Below are 21,914 nucleotides of genomic sequence, written 5' to 3' on the forward strand. Positions count from 1 at the left end.
TAGGGAAGAGGATAATTCCAGGGAAGCTCGTTGGCTGACTGCTGTCACTGTGTGTATGCCTCTGTGTGTGTGTGTGTGTGTGTGTGTGTGTGTGTGTGTGTGTGTGTGTGTGTGTGTATGTCTTGTATTTAATGTGCCTGAGGGAAGTCATGATTGTATCTGCTATTCCTTATCCCCAGAGTAAAACATTGTCATTGTGCAGCGCTCTTGTATCAGGCTATCTCGTAGGCCACTGGTCACTTTTCTTTGAGCCAGTTGGGCCAAGTACCTAATTATGTCCAAATTGGTAGATACATAATGCTTTATTTTTGGCTTCCCATTCATTCTGTTTCTCTGCCAGTTGCATATAAATTTCCTAAGACCATGTTTGTCGTGCTCATCATTGATTCCCCGGTATCTTAACATAGGAACTGACACATATGGGGCAATATAGATTGAGTGTTAGCTTGGCAAGCCCTCACAGTCATCTGAGAGTCAGACAGGGTAACCAGCAGTCATATTGCATGGCTTGTTTGTTCTGGATGGCTTCCTTTTTTCATTTTACTGTATCCTCCAGTATCTTTTGAACAGAAATTGACTCAGTCTCTGTAAACATCCAAAGTAAAAAGTAAGCTCTATAAACATACATCCAAAGTAAAAAGTAAGTTATTTTGAATATCTGTTTTCTCTACCTCAAAAAATCATTTCCTCCTCTAAGATTCACTTCAGATATCATATTCTTGGTGAAGCTGTGATTTCTGTTAGTCACATTTACTCGTTCCATTCCTGGTGTTCCAATAGCACTTTGTACATCGCTCTCTCAACATGTGCTTCATGGTGTTGTTGCATTTTTGCTTTTCCTTCCAGATTTTGAGTTCATTGAGGGTGGAGAGGCAGATGGAAGCTTAAAAGTAACGTGTATGTGCAGTCAGGATCTCATCAAGCATTGAGAATATCTGTTTCCTGGAGACAGAAGGAAAGAATAGTAGAGAAGCAGGCTTAGCATCCAGAAACATTTTGGTGTCTGTTAGATGTGGACTAGTGAAGGAATAGTTGACAGTAGAGTACTGCTATGGTTGGTTGAGGAGTATTCCATCTCACTGGGTTAATTTTATTCTCACATGAGCTCTGAGGTAGTTATTATCCTCATTTTACAGACAAGGAGACTAAGTGGTTTTCTGTTGTCACACTGGTCCAGTAATAGTAAATGCTTACAGAATGTTGAATGATAGAGGAACTAGGTCTGATAGAGGAACTGGTCCAGCCGTCATGCTGATACCTCCTGTACTGCATACCAACACCAAATTGGAGTGGTGAGCTGTGTGGGTGTTTTTTCCTCTTAATCTTGTAGGGAAATTCTGCCCATGAGGGCATGTTCCTGTTTTTGAAATGGAAACCAATGAGAACGTGTGGATTATTAATAAGAATTGACTTGAAGCTAGTGTTGGAATTGCAAATGTGTTTTCTCCTTGAACCGAGGTGTATCGTTGTAGACATCAGTTGTCTTAAAGATCCTTTTTACCCTAATTTCAAATAGCATCATAACCAACCATTATGTACTGAAACTCTTCTAGTACTCACCACACCTCCTATAGTATCTGCTACTTGTTATCCCCATTTCACAGATGTGCAGATTAAGGTAAGCAGACATTAAGTGTCTTGCCATGGGTCACATAGCTTGTAGGTAGTGAAAGTATATGTAGAACTTTGGTGTTTGACATACAGAGCCCAATACTCTTAGTCTCTACACTGTATTTGTATATACTTTTAATATATAGACAAACAAGCACATATCCATCTTAAACATACTCGTAATTTAATTCACAATTAAATCCTGATTATGAACCTATAATATGTATATGGCACATTGCTTTATTTTTAAATTTTTTATTATTTATGTATTTATTTGTTGAGACAGGGTCTCCCTGTCACCAAGCCTGGATTGCAGTGGCGTGAACACAGCTCACTGCAGCCTCAGCCTCCCAGGCTTAAGCAATCCTTCCACCCTAGCCTCCTGAGTAGCTGAGACTACAAACACACGCCACCACACCTGGCTAATGTTTGTATTTTTTGTAGAGATGAGGTTTCACCATGTTGCCTAGGCTGATCTCAAACTCCTGAGCTCAAGTAATATGCCTGCCTCAGCCTCCCAAAGTGCTGGGATTACAGGCGTGAGCTACCACGCCTGGCCTTACACTGCTTATTATGTTGAAATAATGTAATCTGTGTGGCATTCTCCTTCTTCCCTTTACAATTTGATGCAATTCTATTCTTTTCAGAAATGTTACCATAAGAGGCTTAATAACAAAAGTACCAGATTCTCCTCCTCAAGATATATATGTGGGGAACATTAATTTTCACACACTGGGTGAACTAGTACACATTTTAATAGTGAGAGGGCATTTGTTTTGAGGATGGAAAAGTCTGATGGCTGTTTCTTTTTCACTAGCAGTCCATTGGTGGCTTTTATCAGTGCATCTGTGGAGGAGGCGTGTGTCTGACCTGACCTCACAGTTGGGTTGTTCCAGGGGTGTGCATCTTAATTGGAAATGAGTCACCACTCTGCTTATGTTTTGCCATTGATTAGACAATGAGCTTTTCTTCTATGCCTGTCAAAGGCTCTTACATCTCTGTTCACAGCAGCTTCTTAAATTAAAAAAAAAATATATATATATATATTCGAGGTAAAAATATGTTAAGTCCTTAGAGGCAGTTGATTTCTTGTCCCACTTCCATTATCTTGTATTTTTAGAATTTATCCTAAGGAGCGAACACCATATCGTTCTCTAGGAAATTGTAAATAGGAGCATAGCTCGTACAGAAAAAATAATTCTGTTCTACAGATATCATGGAACAAAAACTCAAACATTAAACCGAAGTGCTGATAGGATAAATTATGTTAGGATCTACTGAATAATAGGGCTAAATGATTTTCCTGGGGAGTAGTATACTTTATAGATATGAGCCACCTTGAGGAATTGATGGAAGCAGTTTGATCATTTTTAAAATAAGAAAATGAACAGCTAACATTTTGCCTTTTTAGTCCTTTTTATATACATATCGAGTAGCAGTAAAGCAGACGGTGTTTGCTTATGCTTTTGTTTGACATTTTTTGCTTTGTATATGTGTGCAGGGTGGGAGGGTGAAGTTAAAAAATTAATCATTTTTATATTGTTAAAAAATGAGAAAACAAATATTTAATGTTAATTTATAATAAATCATGTATCTGATATGATGTCTTATATTTATAGCAGTCTTGGAATCTTTAGTACTTGAAAAGTAAAGTTGTTATTTTTTCTCCAGAAACGTGCTAAGGGACAAGTGTTATTTGACAAAGTGTGTGAACACCTCAATCTCTTGGAGAAGGACTACTTTGGACTTTTGTTCCAGGAAAGCCCTGAGCAGAAAGTAAGTGATTTCAGGTTTATTTGTCTCTTTCTAGAACATAATGTGTTTTTTTATTAACCAGTTTATCTCAGTTTGAAATTTAGCTTTAAAATAACTGAAGTGTTTATTATGACTTCACTGTGAAATTTGGTGAAAACTGAAAAACTATCTTGTGTAGAGAGAAACCACCTGTAGCTTTTTGGCTTGTGTGTGTATTAGTGCGTGTGCGTGCACGTGTGTACGTGCTTTGCACTTACGTCATGCGCAGACAGAATAGAATGTCATCAGTGGAAAATTGATGTTCTGGCATAAAGAGAACACAGACTAAATGGCATTAATCACTTTTGGTTCTCAATCACTCAATCTCGCCTTTTGGTACTAAGTGAAGCTGGTCACAGCAGCTCATATTGTGCAGTCACCTGTATGCTAGGTATTAAAGCATACCCAAAAGACAGGGAAGGCAGCGCATTGGAACGATTCTGTCTGAGGATACCAAGAACACTTGGTCACAGTGAAAGGGATTACTCTCCATGATCTAACATTCAGATCACAGTCAGTAGAACAGAGCAATCAATAGAAGAACAGAAGTGTGAATTTTATTTGCCTACATTGCTATCATTGTTAGTATTTACATGTCCTACTAATGAAATATAGGAGAGTAAGAGTGATAATTATATATACTTTAAGTTTTCGCAACTTGCTTAGCTTTAAATACTTGATATCTAATTTGTGGTTTAATTCCATGTTTAGACTAAAGACAATTAAATTGCATGCATGCCTGCTGAATAGTACATGAGTATTCTTAATAGAACTCTGTTTAGAGTACTGTTCTCAGACATAATAGCACATTTGACTAAATAAATTAGGTTTTTTAGACTATAAATTATAAGATAGTCTTGATAATGTTTCCTAAAAGCTGCAAAAGAGAAAGTGGTGGAAATTTGGCTAGGATTACCTACTTTTTTTTGAGATTACATATTGGTAGGTTCATAGGAGCATGTAATATAATCTTTGTAAAGTAGAGGGACAATTGAGTATGTTGTACAATATGTGGGATCACATGTTCTATTAGTAGGCATGGGATATACTACATTAAGAAATCTGGGCTAAGTATGGTGGCTTATGCCTATAATCCCAGCACTTTGGGAGACCGAGGCAGGCGGATCACTTGAGGCCAGGAGTTCAAGACCAGCCTGGCCAACATGGTGAAACCCCGTCTCTACTAAAAATACAAAAATTAGCTGGGCATGGTGGTGGGCGCTTGTAATCCCAGCTACTCAGGAGGCTGAGGCAGGAGAATCGCTTGAACCCAGGAGGCAGAGGTTGCAGTGAGCCGAGATCACGCCACTGCACTCCAGCCTGGGTGACACAGCGAGACTCCGTCTCAAAAAAAACAAAAGAAAAGAAAGGAAATCTGATATTTTTGAAATACTAGTTTTGCATAAAAAAGAGTAGTATTTATTTAGATAGTAGGATATACTATTTTTTTTATTTTGACAGCTCTCAATTTATGTGTCTACTTCATAGCTTTCACTGAATCTCAGACTCATCTGCTTAACTGCCTGCTGGATGTGGGAGTTGGCAATTCCCTCTGTCTGTCATGTATACATTTAGTACACACCTTGTTTGTTACTCTTTCTCCCCATTCTATGAATTCCTCGAGGGTAGATGCCATGCCTTACTTATCTGTATAGCCTCCGTATATGTAGACTTTAGCTGCTATTTATTACCTGTGTGTCATATCACACCTATAAGGATGTCCGTTCTCATGAAAATAGAAAATAGCAAGTGTTGGCAAGGATGTGGAGAGACTGGAGATGCTGTGTGCTATGGTTAGGAAGGTAAACTGATACAACCACTCTGGAAAACAGTGTGGAAGTTCCACAGAAAATTAAAAATAGAACTACTGGCTGGGCATGATGACTGGCACCTGTAATCCCAGCACTTCGGGAGACTGGGGTGGGCAGATCACAAGGTCGGGAGTTTGAGATCAGCCTGGCCAACAAGGTGAAACCCTGTCTCTACTATTAAAAGTACAAAAATTAGTTGGGCATGGTGGCACGTGCCTGTAGTCCCAGCTACTTGGGATGCTGATGCAGGAGAATCACTTGAACCCAGGAGGCGGAGGTTGCAGTGAGCTGAAATCATGGCAGTGCATTCCAGCCTGGACAACAAGAGCAAAACTCCATCTCAAAAAAAAAAAAAAAGAACTACTACATGATCTAGCAGTCCCACTTCTGAGTATATATACAAAATAATTGAAAGCAAGATCTTGAAGAGATATTTGTTTACCCATGTTTATTGCAACATTATTCATAATAGCCAAGAGGTGGACGCAACATTAATGGGTGAATAAAGAAAATGTGGTGTATACATACAATGGAATATGTATGTACATATCAATACATACTCAGCCTTGAGAAAGGAGGAAATCCTGTCACATGTTATATCATGGATTAACCTAGAGGACACCATGTTAAGTGAATTAAGGAAGTCACTAAAAGACAAGCACTATAGCATTCCACTTATATGAGGTATCTAAAGCAGTCAGACTCATAGAAACAGAGAGTTGAATGGTGGTTGCTAGGAGCTGGGGGAGGGGGAGTTGGGGAATTGTTTAATGGGTAGAGTTTCAGTTTTGCAAAATGTAAAAGTTCTAGAGATCTGTTGAACAATGAGAATATAGTTTACACTACTCAACTGTACATTAATAAATGGTTAAAATGGCAAGTTTTATGTTATGTGTTTTTTACTACAGTTAAAAATAATCCTACTACCTGTGTATAAACCAGTGTGCTCACTGCTGAGGCTCTAACTGTAAACAGTGAGAACCTAGACCCTGCCCTCAGAGATGTCCCTGCTTATGTTTTAGTTAAAGAGGCAGAGTGGAAAAGCTAATTCTGCAGTTAGTGAATTTTGATTACTACTCTGCAGGAAAAAGTCAGGATGCTAACAGGAAGACTCTGCTTAGGAGGACATGATGCTTAAGCAGAAACCTCATGTGTGAGTGGACTTTGGCTGGGTGATGGGATATGGGAAGCACATACACGAGGCCCTGAGCCTGGAGCAGCTGTCTGGTTAAAAACTGGAAAGAAGCCTGGTGTGGGTTAGTAAGGGGAGAATGAGATTAGGCTAGGGGAAAGGCTGGGTATTAATGAGGCTCAGATCATGTAGGGCCCATTAAGACTATATGTTAAGGTTTGGGACATTTCCTTTTTGCTAAGAAAAATGGCAAACTGTTGATAGGCTGAAGTAAGAATGTGAGACGACCAGTTTTGTCTTTAAAAAGGTCACTTTGGTTGATAGTTGGAATGGGATGAAAGGGGACTTGAGTAGGGCTGTGCACCCAAAGCACAGAAGTAGCCTTGAGTAAGGTTGTGGCAGTGGAAATAGAAAAGCGGATGATTGAAGAGAGAGTGAGGAAGGAGGCAGACTCAATCTGATGAATAATTGGACATGAAGAATGACAGATATCAAGAATTAAGGCCTGGGTTTCAGGATGGTTGGAGCTGTTCAGTAAGAAGGGAAGGAGGACTCGATTGCGGGTTGGTAGGGGATATCATGAGTGTAGTTTCTGACATACTGAGTTTTAGGTTCAATTACTTATGGAAAGAACAAGTAAATAAATGAATTTAGTTTTGGATGTGTCTTAAAGAATGGCAGCTTGCATGGAACAAATACTCCACTCTAGGTATAATCTGTCTTAGCAGTGCAGGGTGCATGGGGTAGTTTCATTTTCTGATGTGAATATCTTCTTTGTGTGGAGGCTTGTAACCAGAAGTAATTCTTTGTAACTTACCTGTTTTTAAAAAAATCGGAGGTGGCTTTTACCATACAAATATTCCAAATAAAACAGAAATGGCTGTTAACAGCTAATCATTCTGGTATTCTCACTAGGCAGTAGGTACCTTACCTGTGTTATCCCATGTAGTTCTCAGAATGACCCTAAGAGGTAGGTATTATTAACTACACTTTATAGATGCAGAAATTTGAGGCACAGAGGAAGTTTAAAAAGTCAGCCAAGGTCACCTAGCCAAGAAATGTTGGTGATAAGGTTCAAATTCAGGCAGAAAACTCAGAAGAAAAAGATACATTTTAGATTTTAGGGAAAATGTCAACAGTTGTAAACCTTCTATCGGTCAAGGTAAAAATGGGCACAGTTTTTCATAGCTATCATAACTGGAAAGTAGAAGAATACCACCTTGCCTCAGAGGAATGTTTCATGTTCTCAAATTCTGAAAGCCACCTTGCAAGACTTTACACATAGGGTGTTGAAGGACATTGTGAGCTGAGTTCCTAGGATGAGTTTCACAGTTGATGTTTCTATTATAGTGTCAACAAATTTAAGGGCATGAGCTAACTTATTGATGGTGATTCTGTGGTGGTCCGTGCCAGTGCTGCTCAAAAGAGACTTCTTCCTTTGTGTTAGAATCACCTGGGAGACAGATTTTCAATTAGGAATCTTCTTTATCTCTCTTCTTCCTCCATTGTTCGTAAACACACATGCGTGCATGCATACATGCACCTGCATACACACATAGAAATGCACGTTCATTGGGTATGCCTTGATTCCTCCCTTCCCAGTTAAAAAATAGTGCCATTACTATTTAATTTACATATAGGATGTTGAAGGATGTTTTGGGCTGTGCTGCCAGCAGGGATATGTCCTATTGCTAAGATATATTGGGCCAGAAAACAGATTAACCTTTGGTCACGCTAATGCTTTCAAGTATATAGCTTTCCAGTAATCTAATTCAATTCAATGATAGAGCTTAATATACCCTTGTCCTAAATACCAGCTGGACATTTATTAGGGACTAGATAGGAGAGACACTTTCAAGTTTTACTACCTGACAAGGGCCTGTGATATGAATATTTTATATTGTTGTATGAAAGCAGATCTATAAATTTTGGAAATCATATGAGCAGTTTAGTGTTGACATTCTATTAGAGCTATTGAGAATTACGGCCAGTATTCTGGATGTGGGCAGGGAAGGGACATTTTGCACAGAAGAAAAGTAATCGTTCCAGCATGAATGCCCATGATGTGGGTGTGGAGTTTCAAGTTGTCCAAAGGGCTGGAGGATGTGGCAGTTCCAGCCTCTCTGAATAGGAAAGACCTGTGAGGGGTAGGCAAGCTGGCAGGGGGAGGTAGGGACTCGTGTTGCAGCTGTGTTTTCTCATGAGCACACTGTTTTAACTTAGACCATGGGTTAATTTGGGGTGACTTTGTGGGGAGTGCTAATGGAGTTTATGGGAAAGCAGCTGGAAAAATAAGTGAAGATCATTCTTTGGATCTTGTATCTCATGCTGAGGAATCTAGATTTTAAGTAGGAGCAACATCGTCAGATTTGAGTATCAGAAAGAACCCGTTCATGGTGTGGAGCGAGATGATAGGGGACTGAGACCAGAGGCAGGAAGATCAGGAGACAGTTGCAGTAGTCTAGAGGTGATGAAAACCAGAGCAGTGGTACTAGGAGTGAAGAGGAAAGGACAGAGATTCTGTGTAGGTAATGTCCACAGGACTTTGTGACTGCCACCTCTTAGCTATGGTCAGGCTAATGCTTTCAAGTATATAGCTTTCCAGTAATCTAATTCAATTCAATGATAGAGCTTAATATACCCTTGTCCTAAATACCAGCTAGACATTTATTAGGGACTAGATAGGAGAGACACTTTCAAGTGGCAGCGAGGGGGAGAGTTGGGGAAAAGTCCTAGGTTTCAGGGTTGGGTAGCTGGGGAACTTGATGGAGACTTTTACACAGGGACCTTGGAGGAGGAGCAGCAGTTTGAGGTATGCTAGGGAGCAGAGGTGGAATTTAATTTTTATTTTGCCAAGTTGGACATATTCGTAAGCTGTTCGTTAGATGATTGGGGATCAGGGAGTAGGTGAAGGATGAAGAAAGTTAGCAGTAAAGAATTTGAGAGGCCAGGTATGGTGGCTCATACCTGTAATCCCAGCACTTTAGGAAGCCCAGGCGGGAGGATCACTTGAGCCCGGGAATTTGAGACCAGCCTGGGCAACATAGTGAGACTCTGTCTCTACAAAAAAATTAAAAAATTAGCCGGGCAGAGTGGCACATACCTTTAGTCCCAGCTGTTCAGAGGAGGGGAGAGGGGTGCTGAGGTGGGAGGATCACTTGAGCCCAGTAGGTCAAGGCAGCAATGAGCTGTGATTGCACCACTACACTTAGGCCTGGGTGACAGAGCAAGACCCTGCCTAAAAAGAAAAAAAAAAGAAATTTGAGAGTGAGTGTAAACTGTTGTTTAAAGAAGTGTTTGGCCGTGGAGAAAAGAACAGTTGGGAGAATGATACTAGAGGATATAGACCTGCAGTGTCCAAGTCTTTTTAGTTAAAGCCTATATACAAAGCATGTGTCTACTTTTATATGTTCATCTTACCTTTCATAAGAGAAACTACCATGTATAATAAGGAATTAGGAATTCCTTATATATCATTAGTATCTTTCTGTTAGTAAGAATGCTATGGTAGACCCAACCAAATGTACCTTTATCTTTTTTCTTCCTTAATGACCTTAATCTCTCCTTGACTTTAGCCATTCCCTTTCAAGGCCCAACACACTGGGTCTTGTCATGCAGGACTTTGTGACTGCCACCTCTTAGCTATGGCAGCGAGGGGAGAGTTGGGGGAAAGTCCTAGGTTTCAGGGTTGGGTAGCTGGGGAGCTTGATGGAGACTTTCACACAGGGACCTTGGAGGAGGAGCAGCAGCAGTTTGAGGAATTTTTTTTTTTTTTTTTTTTTTTAACAAGAGTGGATAACAAAAATTTTCATGGAGAGAAAAGCTACACGTTTGTTTGGTTTTAATATCGAACTATATCTCAAAGTTGAGACACTGAGGTGAAAGCCTTTTTAGTTCATTCTGAGTATGAAAATCTATCATTGTTAGTGTTAAAGCTTTTTTGATTTCTATTGAGAGTGCTTATATAAATTTTACTATGGAAAACGTTGTTAAAAAAATGGATGTGTTTTAACAAGACACATCCAACAAGAATCTCGCTCCACACCATAAACGGGTTCTTTCTGATACTCACATCTGACCATGTTACTTCCTACTTAAAATCTAGATTCCTCAGCATGAGATACAAGATCCAATAGGCTGATACACTGGGGGAGAATGAGGAACTGCCACATCCTCCAGCCCTTTGGACAACTTGAAACTCCACAAGTTTTCATGATGATGAAATATTTGATACCTATACTGTCCAGCATGGCAGCCATTAGCTGCATATAGCTATTGACACTTGAAAGAGGGCTAATGTGTCTGAGGAAATAGACTTAAATTTTATTTACTGTAACTAATTTAAATTTAAATAGCCTCATGTGACCAGTGGCTATCATATTGCACCGCGGAGAGAGTTTACTGAGAGTTTTGGGGTTGGCAGATTTCCTTTGATGGAAATAACTTTGACTTTAGCTATGAGAAAACCCAAGAAAAGTGTATGGTTGAAGAGAGAGGAGAGTGACTATGATGATGACAGTCACGAAGAGGATTAGTCTTGAATAAAGATGTTATGTCATCCTGAGTCTGCAAGAAACAGAATAAGAGGTGGTGTAGTTGTTAAAAAAAAAAAAAAAAAGTCTTAGTTGAGCAAAGTGCAGCCTCAAATCTCTGTGAAATAGAGGGTAAAAGCATTTGCTTAAGAGTGACTAGGGTAGCAGTGGGACAACAGAAGAAGCCAACCAAGAATTAGTAAGTGCATTGCTGTTAACAGTTCTTCTGAGATTGGGGGGTCATACAGTTGGGATGGCAGCAGAATATATTTGTGTGTGTTTTTCTCTAATTGCCATTAGCAACCTGAGTATCATAGTTGAGAAATGGAGTATTAGCAGAGTTCTCAGTTGACTGTGTTCATGGAGGCAATAGTAAGAGGATGACGGATTGTGAAATCTGGAGTTGCTGATGAGATGTAATTAAGCTGATTGTTCACAGGGTCACAGGAAAGAAAATTACTGAAGCTGTAATAGGCTGATACACTGGGAGAACATGGCTGGGGCAAAGGATGAGTGTTCAAAGATGTTGAAGAGTAGGTACAGTGGGGATACATGAGTAGAAAATTAAAAGGAGAGGAAATGACTGCATCTGAGAATGGGCTAATGTAGTCTCTAATGAGGTGAAGAGCTATGTGATGATGACAAGACCCAGGGTGTGGCCTTGAAAGGGAACAGCTAAAGTCAAGGAGAGATTAAGGTCATTAAGGAAGAGAAAAGATAAAGGTACATTTGGTTGGGTCTACCATAGCATTCTTATTAACAGAAAGACACTAATGGTAAATAAGGAATTCCTAATTCCTTATTATACATGGTAGTTTCTCTTATGAAAGATAAGATGAACATATAAAATTAGATATATGCTTTGTATATAGGCTTTAACTCAAAAACTTTGGGAACTTAAGAATGAGGTGTCCTTTCTGAGACATTCACTTTTCAGGAGTGAATACTTAAATATAATTAGCAATATATTTAATTATTTATATATAATCTAATTTGCTATTACTTTTGTATTGTGTAATTTTAAAAAATTTCTGGTTATGTAGACAAAATCCAGTCCTCAAGACATCTAGGCAAAACAACTCTTATTCTTCCAGTATAGATTTGTATGGTATCCTATTTTTTTCCCATAGAAATTTATTACTATTATACTAACTCAGCTCAATCAGTCCTACTTTGTTTAAAGCCCATGCAGTTTTAACAGCAGAATATAATGATGTAAGGATCTTTCTTTTTCATGCTGAATATTATCTGTACTTACGTGAAATTTTGATATTTATTTCAACCCATTAGAAAGTAAAGGTGAGTGAAAACCACAATTATTTGTATAAAAAAATTTTCATGGAGAGAAAATCTACACATTTGTTTGGTTTTAATATAGTACTATATCTCATGGTTGAGACACTGAGGTGAAAGACTTTTTAGTTCATTCTGAGTATGAAAATCTGTCATTGTTAGTGTTAAAGCTTTTTTAATGTCTATTGAGAATGCTTATATAAATTTTACTGTGGAAAATGTTGTTAAAAATATGTGGAATCAAGCAGCATGTTTGTTCAATATGGAATTCCAAGTCCATATAGTTCTTGTATTCACGTCTAAATGAAACCATCGTTAAGGGTTTTGGACTCTCTTTAAAGGGAAAAATACTGTCTTGAATTTTGATGTTAATAGTTTGGCATTCGGCCCAAAATGACATTATAATATCATTTTGCTGCACGCTATATTGAGAAAGGAGCTTGTTAGAAATGTAGTTGATATCCACGGCTAACTTTATGAAAATTAGTTGAAGCAGTCATCTAATAGACCATTTCTTTCCAGAAACTAGAACTAAAAACTCAAATGTTAAAGTGTTTGCATATATAAGCTATTCTTTAATAAAGTTCTACATTCAATCCAGTTAAACTTTATAATCACACGTTCTCCCAGATGTGTAGTGAATGTTTCACTGTGATACAGTGCCTGTAACTTTTCTCCTAACACCAGCATTACGGTAGAGTTCTTTTAAACCCAATTTAAGCAAAGGTATATTAAAGGGGATCTGTTTCAGCACTATAAATTCCTGTGAGAAAAATGCAGATTCTAGACAAAGCTACTTTGAATTTTTAACGTTTAGTAATACACTGTGAATTGGGTGGAATTCATTAATTTCTCTTACCTGGCCAAATTAGAGATCATCCAAAGCCAGTGAGGAAGGCAGGGCGAGGCATTTGAAGAAACTTCTAACTCTGGGATCTTAGGGTCTAACTTAAAGGGGAATTAAATGAGTGAGATAGTTGTCTTTTTGGGGGAAAGGAGCTGTTAAAGAAAAAGTTATTCTAACTCTTGTTAAAACGGTAAGACAGACTTTATTCAAGACTGTTGCAATAGGTATAAGGACCTTTGCAGTGGGGTTTTGCAGTAGGCAAGAGAGATTGGACTCAACTCCAAATACAACAAGGAAAAGTGGAAATTTATAGTCAAGGAGCAGGGTGGGGGTCAGTAGATGGGAAACTACTAAGAGGAAACATCAGGGGGCACTTAGGGGAATTCTGGCTAAACCAAGCTAACAGGATTCTTGCTGAAGGCAGGTGAGGGTGATCTGATATCACTTGGGGGATGGTGGAGGATGAGGAACCCCATCAGATATCAAGGGTAGTTAGTAATGAAGGGTGGGGCCTTCCCACTAAACCAACTTATTAACAGGATTCTTGCTAAAGTTGGATCGTATGTAGATGGACAGAGAAGTCTGAAAGTTGAAGCCTAATTGGGAAGAGGATTCAGAGGAGCCTGACTAAAGTTTGGTCAAGAAAAGACTCTTTGTCTTAACTAGAAGATGGATTTTGTGACTGTGTTTTGGGTTGTTATCCAGGTCAAGCATGGTTGGGACCCTGCTTTGGACAACCGCAGACCCAGACTACTAATAGCATGCTGCCAGTTGATGACTGTGGTTGCATATCTCTTGTCAGGTGAAAGTGGTTAGCAGGTAGAATAAAAAGACCCAGTATTCTTTGGTACAGCTACTTATTGTGATGGGGAGGAGTTCAAAGGAACACTTAGATATGGTAATGTGGAAACTGTGCCCTGCTAGGGCTTTCTGCAGGAAGCTGTTAGTAATTAGAAGGTTTACTCAGTGAAGGCTGACAAGCCAGCAGGACTTGAAAAATGTCTCTCCATATTGAGCTTTCAGGGAAAGAAAGTGATTTCTACATAAAAAGAACTCTAGGGCTATCCTACTCAAAGAGTGGTCCAAGGACCAGCAGTGTTGACACCACGCAGAATCTTCTTAGAAATGAAGAACTCCAGCTGTCACCCTAGACCTGCTGAAATAGATTTTATTTTGGCTAGATGTTCAGGTGATTCCAATGCACCTTTCAAGTTTGAGAAGCACTGATGTGGGGCTAAACTGTTCTTTTGATGTAGCAGAGAGCATTACAGGAGTTTGAAATGTCATGAAAGCCACGGGAGGAGGGGAGTCCTAGTGAGCCCATGTGGTTCATGGTCCCAGAAGTGTTCAAATATTCATAGCCACAGAGGCAAGAGGCCATTCCCGAAATATGGACATTTGGGCCGTATATTCTGAGGTTCTTTCTAACACTAGTATTCTATGAATATGAATACAGTATTAGGATTCACAATTAAGCTTTTTGTTTTTTTCCTAGATGTTTCTGTCACTAAAGCATAATTAATAATCATCTTTAACACTTTTTCTGGGAGCCCATAATGAAAATGTTGTAGGGGAAATGTCGCAAGACAAGATTTTCATCCTCAGATTTGTAGCGGATAAAGAGTAAGATTAAGGAGATTCTCTAACTAATAGAAAGACTTTAGTGTAAAATACATATAAGTACAGCTCTTCACTGTGCTGCTTAAAAAAAATTTCTGTAACCTTTTAAAGCAGGAAAAAAAATCCCACCTATTTTTGTGCCTTGGATTCCTTTGGCAGTCTGCTGAATTCTATAGGCTGCTTCTCAGAACAGTGTTTTCAGTGTATAACTTTAATAAAGTACACAGGGCTACAAAGAAAGCCAATGACTAAATAACATTCCCAAAATAGTAATATAAAATTTGAGACAAAGTAATGGGTATGTGTATTAGTCCATTTTCACACTGTTAATAAAGACATACCTGAGACTGGGCAATTTACAAAAGAAAGAGATTTATTGGACTTACAATTCCACATGGCTGGGGAGGCCTCACAATCATGGCAGAAGGCAAGGAGGAGCAAGTCACATCTTACATGGATGGCGGCAGGCAGAGAGAGAGCTTGTGCACAGAAACTCCTGTTTTTAAAACCATCAGACCTCTTGAGACCCATTCACTATCATGAGAACGGCATGAAGATCCACCCCCATGATTCACTCATCTCCCACCAGGCCCCTCCCACAACAAATGGGAATCATGGGAGCTACAAGGTGAGATTTGTGTGGGGACCCAGAGCCAAACCATATCATTATGTGTTTTTATTTATATATTAATCATCAGTATCAAATCTAATAGCTACTGTGATTTCAAAATATTGGCTAACATAAATGGTCTTTTAAGATCTGCAGCTACTACAATGTGATGTGGAAATGTTTTTGATTTCTGCAGGTGACAAAGAGGTTCTGCTGATATTAACTAGGTTTTTTCTACTATCTTCCTAATTGACAGTGATGCCAAGTTTCAGTTACAAGTTAGTAAAAATAAAGATGTAACATTTTTCCCCAAACTTGAGTTCATTAACTCCCGATTTCATGTTTAAAGGTGATTTAACGATACTTGATATTCTAAGGCCACATTTTAATTTTAGTTTATTTCTGATGGAAGCCCGTTTTGGGATTCCTTGTAACTTTTACTATTAGTCTCTTATTTTACCTGATGTTCATTCAGGAGATAACTATTTACTGTGTTCATGTTTTGGGTTTGGAGTGGGGAGTGGAGAGGGGAAAGTAAGGAGGATACTGAATTGAGTGAGTGACTGTTCCTGCCCTTAAGCAGTTGGCAAAATCCTTGGTTTTTTTTTTTTTTTAATAAACCAAGATAAATTTTATTGAAAACTGATATAGGTCAGCTCTTGAGTTTTGCATGGTTGCTTACACCTTAATGTTTGGGAAACATCGAAAAAATCCATGTCTTGCCTGATCTAGAATTGCCTGAAACTGTCACTTTCCCGGGTTCCTTCCGTGGAGAATGTGTTAGGATGTTCCAAGGGGTTGTCCATGGACAAAGCTGTCTTTTAAAAAATTTGCCAGGTGGGTTTTTACCGCTGGTCAAAATGTAGAAAAGCTTAGCTGGATAATACTTTAACATGTACATAGAAGCGCCTAGACTAGTCATATCTGTAACTATTTTCATGAGAAGGCATCATGTTATTGATGTCTTCGTTTCCAAGAAGAGTCTTCTCTGCAGTAAGGCAGCTTTATATAGAAAGGACTGACATGAGACATTTTCTCTAAGGAAAAGGGGTTTGGATTTCATTTCATCTCACCTGTGAATACAGTGACTCCATTTGGTGAACCCAAAGTCTGATTTATTAACTTTTTGTGGGTGAAATATTCATGTAGAGATTAAATTATTTAATGTATATAACACATCACCTATGGAAATATAAAATTATGTGAAGAAGAGATATATACCAAAAGCTGATAATTTAGTTTTATTATTGCAAATAGTGATCTACTGATGATGATCTGCTGGGGAAAGTACTTGTGTGCATATTTATTCTTCAGGAATGAATATTGTTTGAAAAGAACTACCCTGTGAGGTAGATATTGTGATCCCCATTTTGTGTTTGAGGAAATTGAGGCTTAAAGAAGCCAAGGAATGTGCCCAAGTTAGGGTTGATAGAAAACCAGAATTTGACGGCGTGTATTTCTGATTCCAAAGTTTATATATGTGACTGTAGCAGATGAATCTTGAAGTCTAAAACCTGGCAATGAATACTGTAATGTATCATGGGGTGCGGGCAGTTGTTGTATGTTGTGCACACACACCCTCATGCATTTTTCTCATGCTCTGATGGCATTTTCCATCTTTTTGCATCTGCTTCTTGGTCCGCCCAGCCCTCCTCCTTCAGTGTCAAACTAAGAAATTAATTTTTATTATTTACTGTATTTATTTAAAATAATGCAGATTGTTAACTTGTATTTCTTTTAAGTCATTTAAGTCATTTTTTTTTTGACTTAGGAATTTATGATGCTATACCCCACCTACCATCTAAGTACTCATTAGAGATACTTATTCTAGTAAAAATAAATGTGATAAAAATAATACAACTTGTGATCATTTAAGATGATCACAGTGTGGAAAGGAAGGAGGCAAGCAATGGGCATGTATCAGTCAGCAGGTGTTAATTTAGTGCTTACTGGTTGCCTAAAACTGTAGTAAGTACCCTGGAAGATGTCAATAATGTGGTCTGTTCCAGCCCTTGCAAAGTTGTAGTACTGGGCAGTGAGAATAAGGCCTAATGCTTGGCAGGAATGGAACTTAACAGTGTGAAAGTGAATGTGGTTAGGAAAGGAAAACCAGGTGAGGAAATCATGCTGCTGTGTGATCACATCAGGTAAACTCCGCCCATGTAGTCTTTGGTTGGGGTTGAAAGTAAGCCATTTCAGCCTTCAGTAATCTCTCTGACAGTGTTGTGGAAAGTGGCCTCAGAAGGACACCAAGTCTGAATTTGGCTGGCTGACTTTTCACTCATATTGCTGGGTTTATAGAGCTGACTCTCACTATGCCCTGTAGAAACTGTTAGGTAATTTGTACAAGGGCTGGGTGCTTTAGGTGAGAATAGAAGATGCCCGGTGGCTGGGACACAGGGTTAGTCCCTGGGGTGACAAGCTTCCACCATCTTCTGGAACAGAAAAGGGTCCTTTGTTGCTCTTCTGTATCGGGGATCTGTATCACTGTTGGAACTTAATGAAACTGGGGATTTGGAAGGGTCTGTCTTTAAGACCAGCACTTTCTCCTCTACTGTCTTCTTTCTCTGTGTTAATGTTCTAGGGATTTTTTTTTCTTTTCAATTTGACACTAACCAATTCCATTTTTCTTGCTACGCTTGTTCCTTGGGTGAAAATTCCACCGATTTGCCCTTTTCTCACCTCTCTCCCAGCCTCCAGCCAGTCTGGGCTAGAGGCTGAATGATGTGTTTTTTCATTCCTGTGCACTCATCGAGGCTGGCCATTTGTGAGCCAGCTGTTGGGTGGGACAGCAGCTGCAGTGCATGCAAACTGAATGGCAGGCTGTCTTGTGAAGGGAGAATTAGAGCTGCTCCCTCACATGGCACTAGAGGCACCCTTAGAGAGGCCTGCTGCCCCTCGCATCAGTAGTGCCTGCAGCTGGGACACCAGTAATACGAAACTAGACCATGCTCTGGTAGCTCTTTATTGAGAGGTTTGAATATAACCAGTGTTAGAACAGAGCCATGCACACCTTGGAGCCTTGCTACCCCGAGTGCGGGCCATGAACAGTAGTGGAACCCGAGGGGCCATGCAGCTCTGCTTTCACAGCATCTTACTGTTTTACTTTTTAATAGTGTCAGTTAATGTTCCGTTATACCATTTTAATATGTTATTAAGATAGCAGGTTATTTTCTATTTACTAATAAGCATTTTAATTGTTGGCTTTATATATCTGAATAAAATTCCGTTTAAGCACAGATCTTATAACAGTGGTCTGCAACCTGTTTGGCAACAGGGACCGGTTTTGTGGAAGACAATTTTTCCACAGACCCGGGCAGGGGCGAGGGAATGGTTTTGGGAAGAAACTGCTCCACCTCAGATCATCAGGCATTAGTCAGACTCTCATAAGGAGCGTGCAGTCTAGATCCCTGTCTTGTGAGGTTCACAATAGGGTTTGTGCTCCTCTGAGAATCTAATGCTGGTGGTGATCTGACAGGAGGTGGTACTCAGGCGGTAATGCTCACTTACCTGCTATTCATATCCTGCCGTGCAGCCCAGTTCCTAACAGGCCACGATCGGTACCAGTTCATGGGCTGGGGGTTGAGGACCCCCTGTTGTATTATTTTGGACACTGCTTAGAATGAATAAAACTACTAGACTCATTTATTTGAATTAGTTTATTGTGCCACAAAAACTGCAGTTCTCCTATGTTAGTGATAACTTGAGGACAGAAAAATGTAAATATAAAAATATAAAAAAAATCTAAATTTTTTTATTGGTCTTTTGCTTATAGCTTCGAAAAACAAAAATTAATGTCCTTGGGTGGTTAAAACCTAGTGATTTAAATTTGATCTTTTTTGCTTTAAGATGCTATAATAGTTTCCTAGCATTTTTTTTAAAGCTTTCTTTTTTGTGGTTAATTGGAGAGTTTATTTAACTTCCATCGGATGTAACTATTGACTTGTTTTCTTTTTTAAAAAAAAAAGTATTGTTATACTTTAAGTTCTGGGATACATGTGCAGAATGTGCAGGTTTGTTACATAGGTGTACACGTGCTGTGGTGGTTTGCTGTACCCATCAGCCTGTCATCTACATTAGGTATTTATCTTAATGCAATCCCTCCCCTAGCCCCCCACACCCTGACAGGCCCTGGTGTGTGATGTTCCCCTCCCTGTGTCCATGTGTTCTCATCGTTCAACTCCCACTTATGAGTGAGAATATATGGTGTTTGGTTTTCTGTTCCTGTGTTAGTTTGCTGAGAATGATGCTTTCCAGCTTCATCCATGTCCCTGCAAAGGACATGAACTGATCCTTTTTATGGCTGCATAGTATTGTTCATGGTGTATATGTGCCACATTTTCTTTATCCAGTCTATCATTGATGGGCATTTGGGTTGGTACCAAGTCTTTGCTATTGTGAACAGTGCTGCAATGAACATACGTGTGCATATGTCCTTATAATAGAACAATACGTAATCCTTTGGGTGTATACCCAGTAATGGGATTGCTGGGTCAAATGGTATTTCTAGTTCTAGATCCTTGAGGAATCACCACACTGTCTTCCACAATGGTTGAACTAATTTACACTCCCACCAACAGTGTAAAAGTGTTCCTATTTCTCCACGTCCTCTCCAACATCTGTTGTTTCCTGACTTTTTAATGATTACCATTCTAACTGGAGTGAGATGGTGTCTCGTTGTGGTTTTGATTTGCATTTCTCTAATGACCAGTGATGATGAGCTTTTTTTCATATGTTTGTTGGCTGCATAAATGTCTTCTTTTGAGAGGTGTCTGTTCATATCCTTCACCCACTTTTTGATGGGGTTATTTTTTTTCTTGTAGATTTGTTTAAGTTCCTTGTAGATTCTGGATATTAGCCCTGTGTCAGATGGATAGAGTGCAAAATTTTTTTCCCATTCTGTAGGTTGCCTGTTCACTCTGATGATAGTCTTTTGCTGTGCAGAAGCTCTTTAGTTTAATCAGATCCCATTTGTCAATTTTGTTTTTTGTTGCCATTGCTTTTGGTGTTTTAGAAACGATGTATTTGCCCATGCCTATGTCCTGAATGGTATTGCCTAGGTTTTCTTCTAGGGTTTTTATTATTTTAGTCTTACGTTTAAGTCTTTAATCCATCTTAAGTTAATTTTGTATAAGATGTAAAGAAGGAGTCCAGTTTCAGTTTTCTGCATATGGCTAGCCAGTGTTCCCAACATCGTTTATTAAATAGGGAATCCTTTCCTTATTGCTTGTTTTTGTCAGGTTTGTCAAAGATCAGATGGTTGTAGATGTGTGATGTTGTTTCTGAGGCATCTGTTCTAGTCCATTGGTCTATACATCTGTTTTGGTACCAGTACCATGCTGTTTTGGTTACTGTAGCCTTGTAGTGTAGTTTGAAGTCAGGTAGTGTGATGCCTCCAGCATCACAGCATTGTTTGTTATTTTTGTTAAGGATTGTCTTGGCTATACAGGCTCTTTTTTGGTTCCATGTGAAATTTAAAGTAGTTTTTTCTAATTCTGTGAAGAAAGTCAGTGGCAGCTTGATGGGGATAGCATTGAATCTATAAATTATTTTGGGCAGTATGGTCATTTTCACGATATTGATTCTTCCTATCCATGAGCATGGCATGTTTTTCCATTTGTTTGTGTCCTCTTATTTCCTTGTGCAGTGCTTTGTAGTTCTCCTCGAAGAGGTCCTTCACATTCCTTGTAAGTTATATTCCTAGGTATTTTATTCTCTTAGTAGCAATTGTGAATGGGAGTTCACTCATCATTGGCTCTGTATTATTGGTGTATACGAATTCTTGTGATTTTTGCACATTGATTTTGTATCCTGAGACTTTGCTGAAGTTGCCTATCAGCTTAAGGAGATATTGGGCTGAGATAATGGGGTTTTCTAAATATACAGTCATGTCATCTGCAAACAGAGACAATTTGACTTCCTTTCTACCTATTTGAATACTCCTTATTTCTTTCTCTTGCCTGATTGCCCTGACCAGAGCTGCCAGCAGAGCATTCTGAGTAAAGCTTTCTTAAGGAGCAGAAATGAGGGGAAAGTGAAAGGGAGTTCCTCATGATTGTTACTTCCAACTTAGAATGAGATTAAGAAGAAAGAAGGATGTTATATTAAGACCAGGAAGGGAAATATTATCTACAGTCTGACCTTACCTCTCTTTATAATTATAGAGTTGGAGGGAAAAGGAGGATTAAGGAGGAGGAGGAGTTGGTTTTAGGAGTTGAGATAATTGTTTAATTGATATGGATATACTTTTAGCCATCAGTTTCCAGTTTCACACTTTATCCTTCATGATTAAGAACCCATTATTGTCCTTGAAGAGCTCTCATTTCAGTATCTGCAGGGGCTATTTGTTGGCAGTTCTACAGAATAAAGACTGTGTGAAGATATGTCTCATCATTTGGATCATTTTAGATGCAAAAGAATGAGGCCCATGAGACCCACCTTAAAAGTATTTGAATATTTTACTTACAATACACACTTAACACATTTACACACATATGTACCCAAGAACAAAGCAGTACTTAGCCCAGTGGAATGCTAATAGGTGACAGTTGCTTTGAATAGGACTTTATTAAAATGTGTTTACACGTAAATAATTATGTGAACTGTAAACTGTTCTATTTTAGAGTCTAGAATATTTCTTATGAATTAATTTTTTTTCCCTCAC

General features: G+C 38.9%; 1 protein-coding gene across 6 annotated transcripts in view; it reads left to right on the forward strand.

Annotated features, from left to right (window-relative positions):
- Positions 1-21,914, forward strand: part of EPB41L2 (erythrocyte membrane protein band 4.1-like 2) — a 238,933-nt gene that overhangs the window by 146,050 nt on the left and 70,969 nt on the right. For all 6 annotated transcript variants that reach the window (XM_011951634.1, XM_011951639.1, XM_011951633.1 and 3 more), the window contains exon 4: positions 3,283-3,387. In XM_011951634.1, the coding sequence (XP_011807024.1) occupies positions 3,283-3,387 (105 nt within the window). The remainder of the gene's footprint in view (positions 1-3,282; positions 3,388-21,914) is intronic.

Source organism: Colobus angolensis, unplaced genomic scaffold, assembly GCF_000951035.1.
Source record: "Colobus angolensis palliatus isolate OR3802 unplaced genomic scaffold, Cang.pa_1.0 Scaffold322, whole genome shotgun sequence".
Taxonomy (NCBI): Eukaryota; Metazoa; Chordata; class Mammalia; order Primates; family Cercopithecidae; genus Colobus; species Colobus angolensis.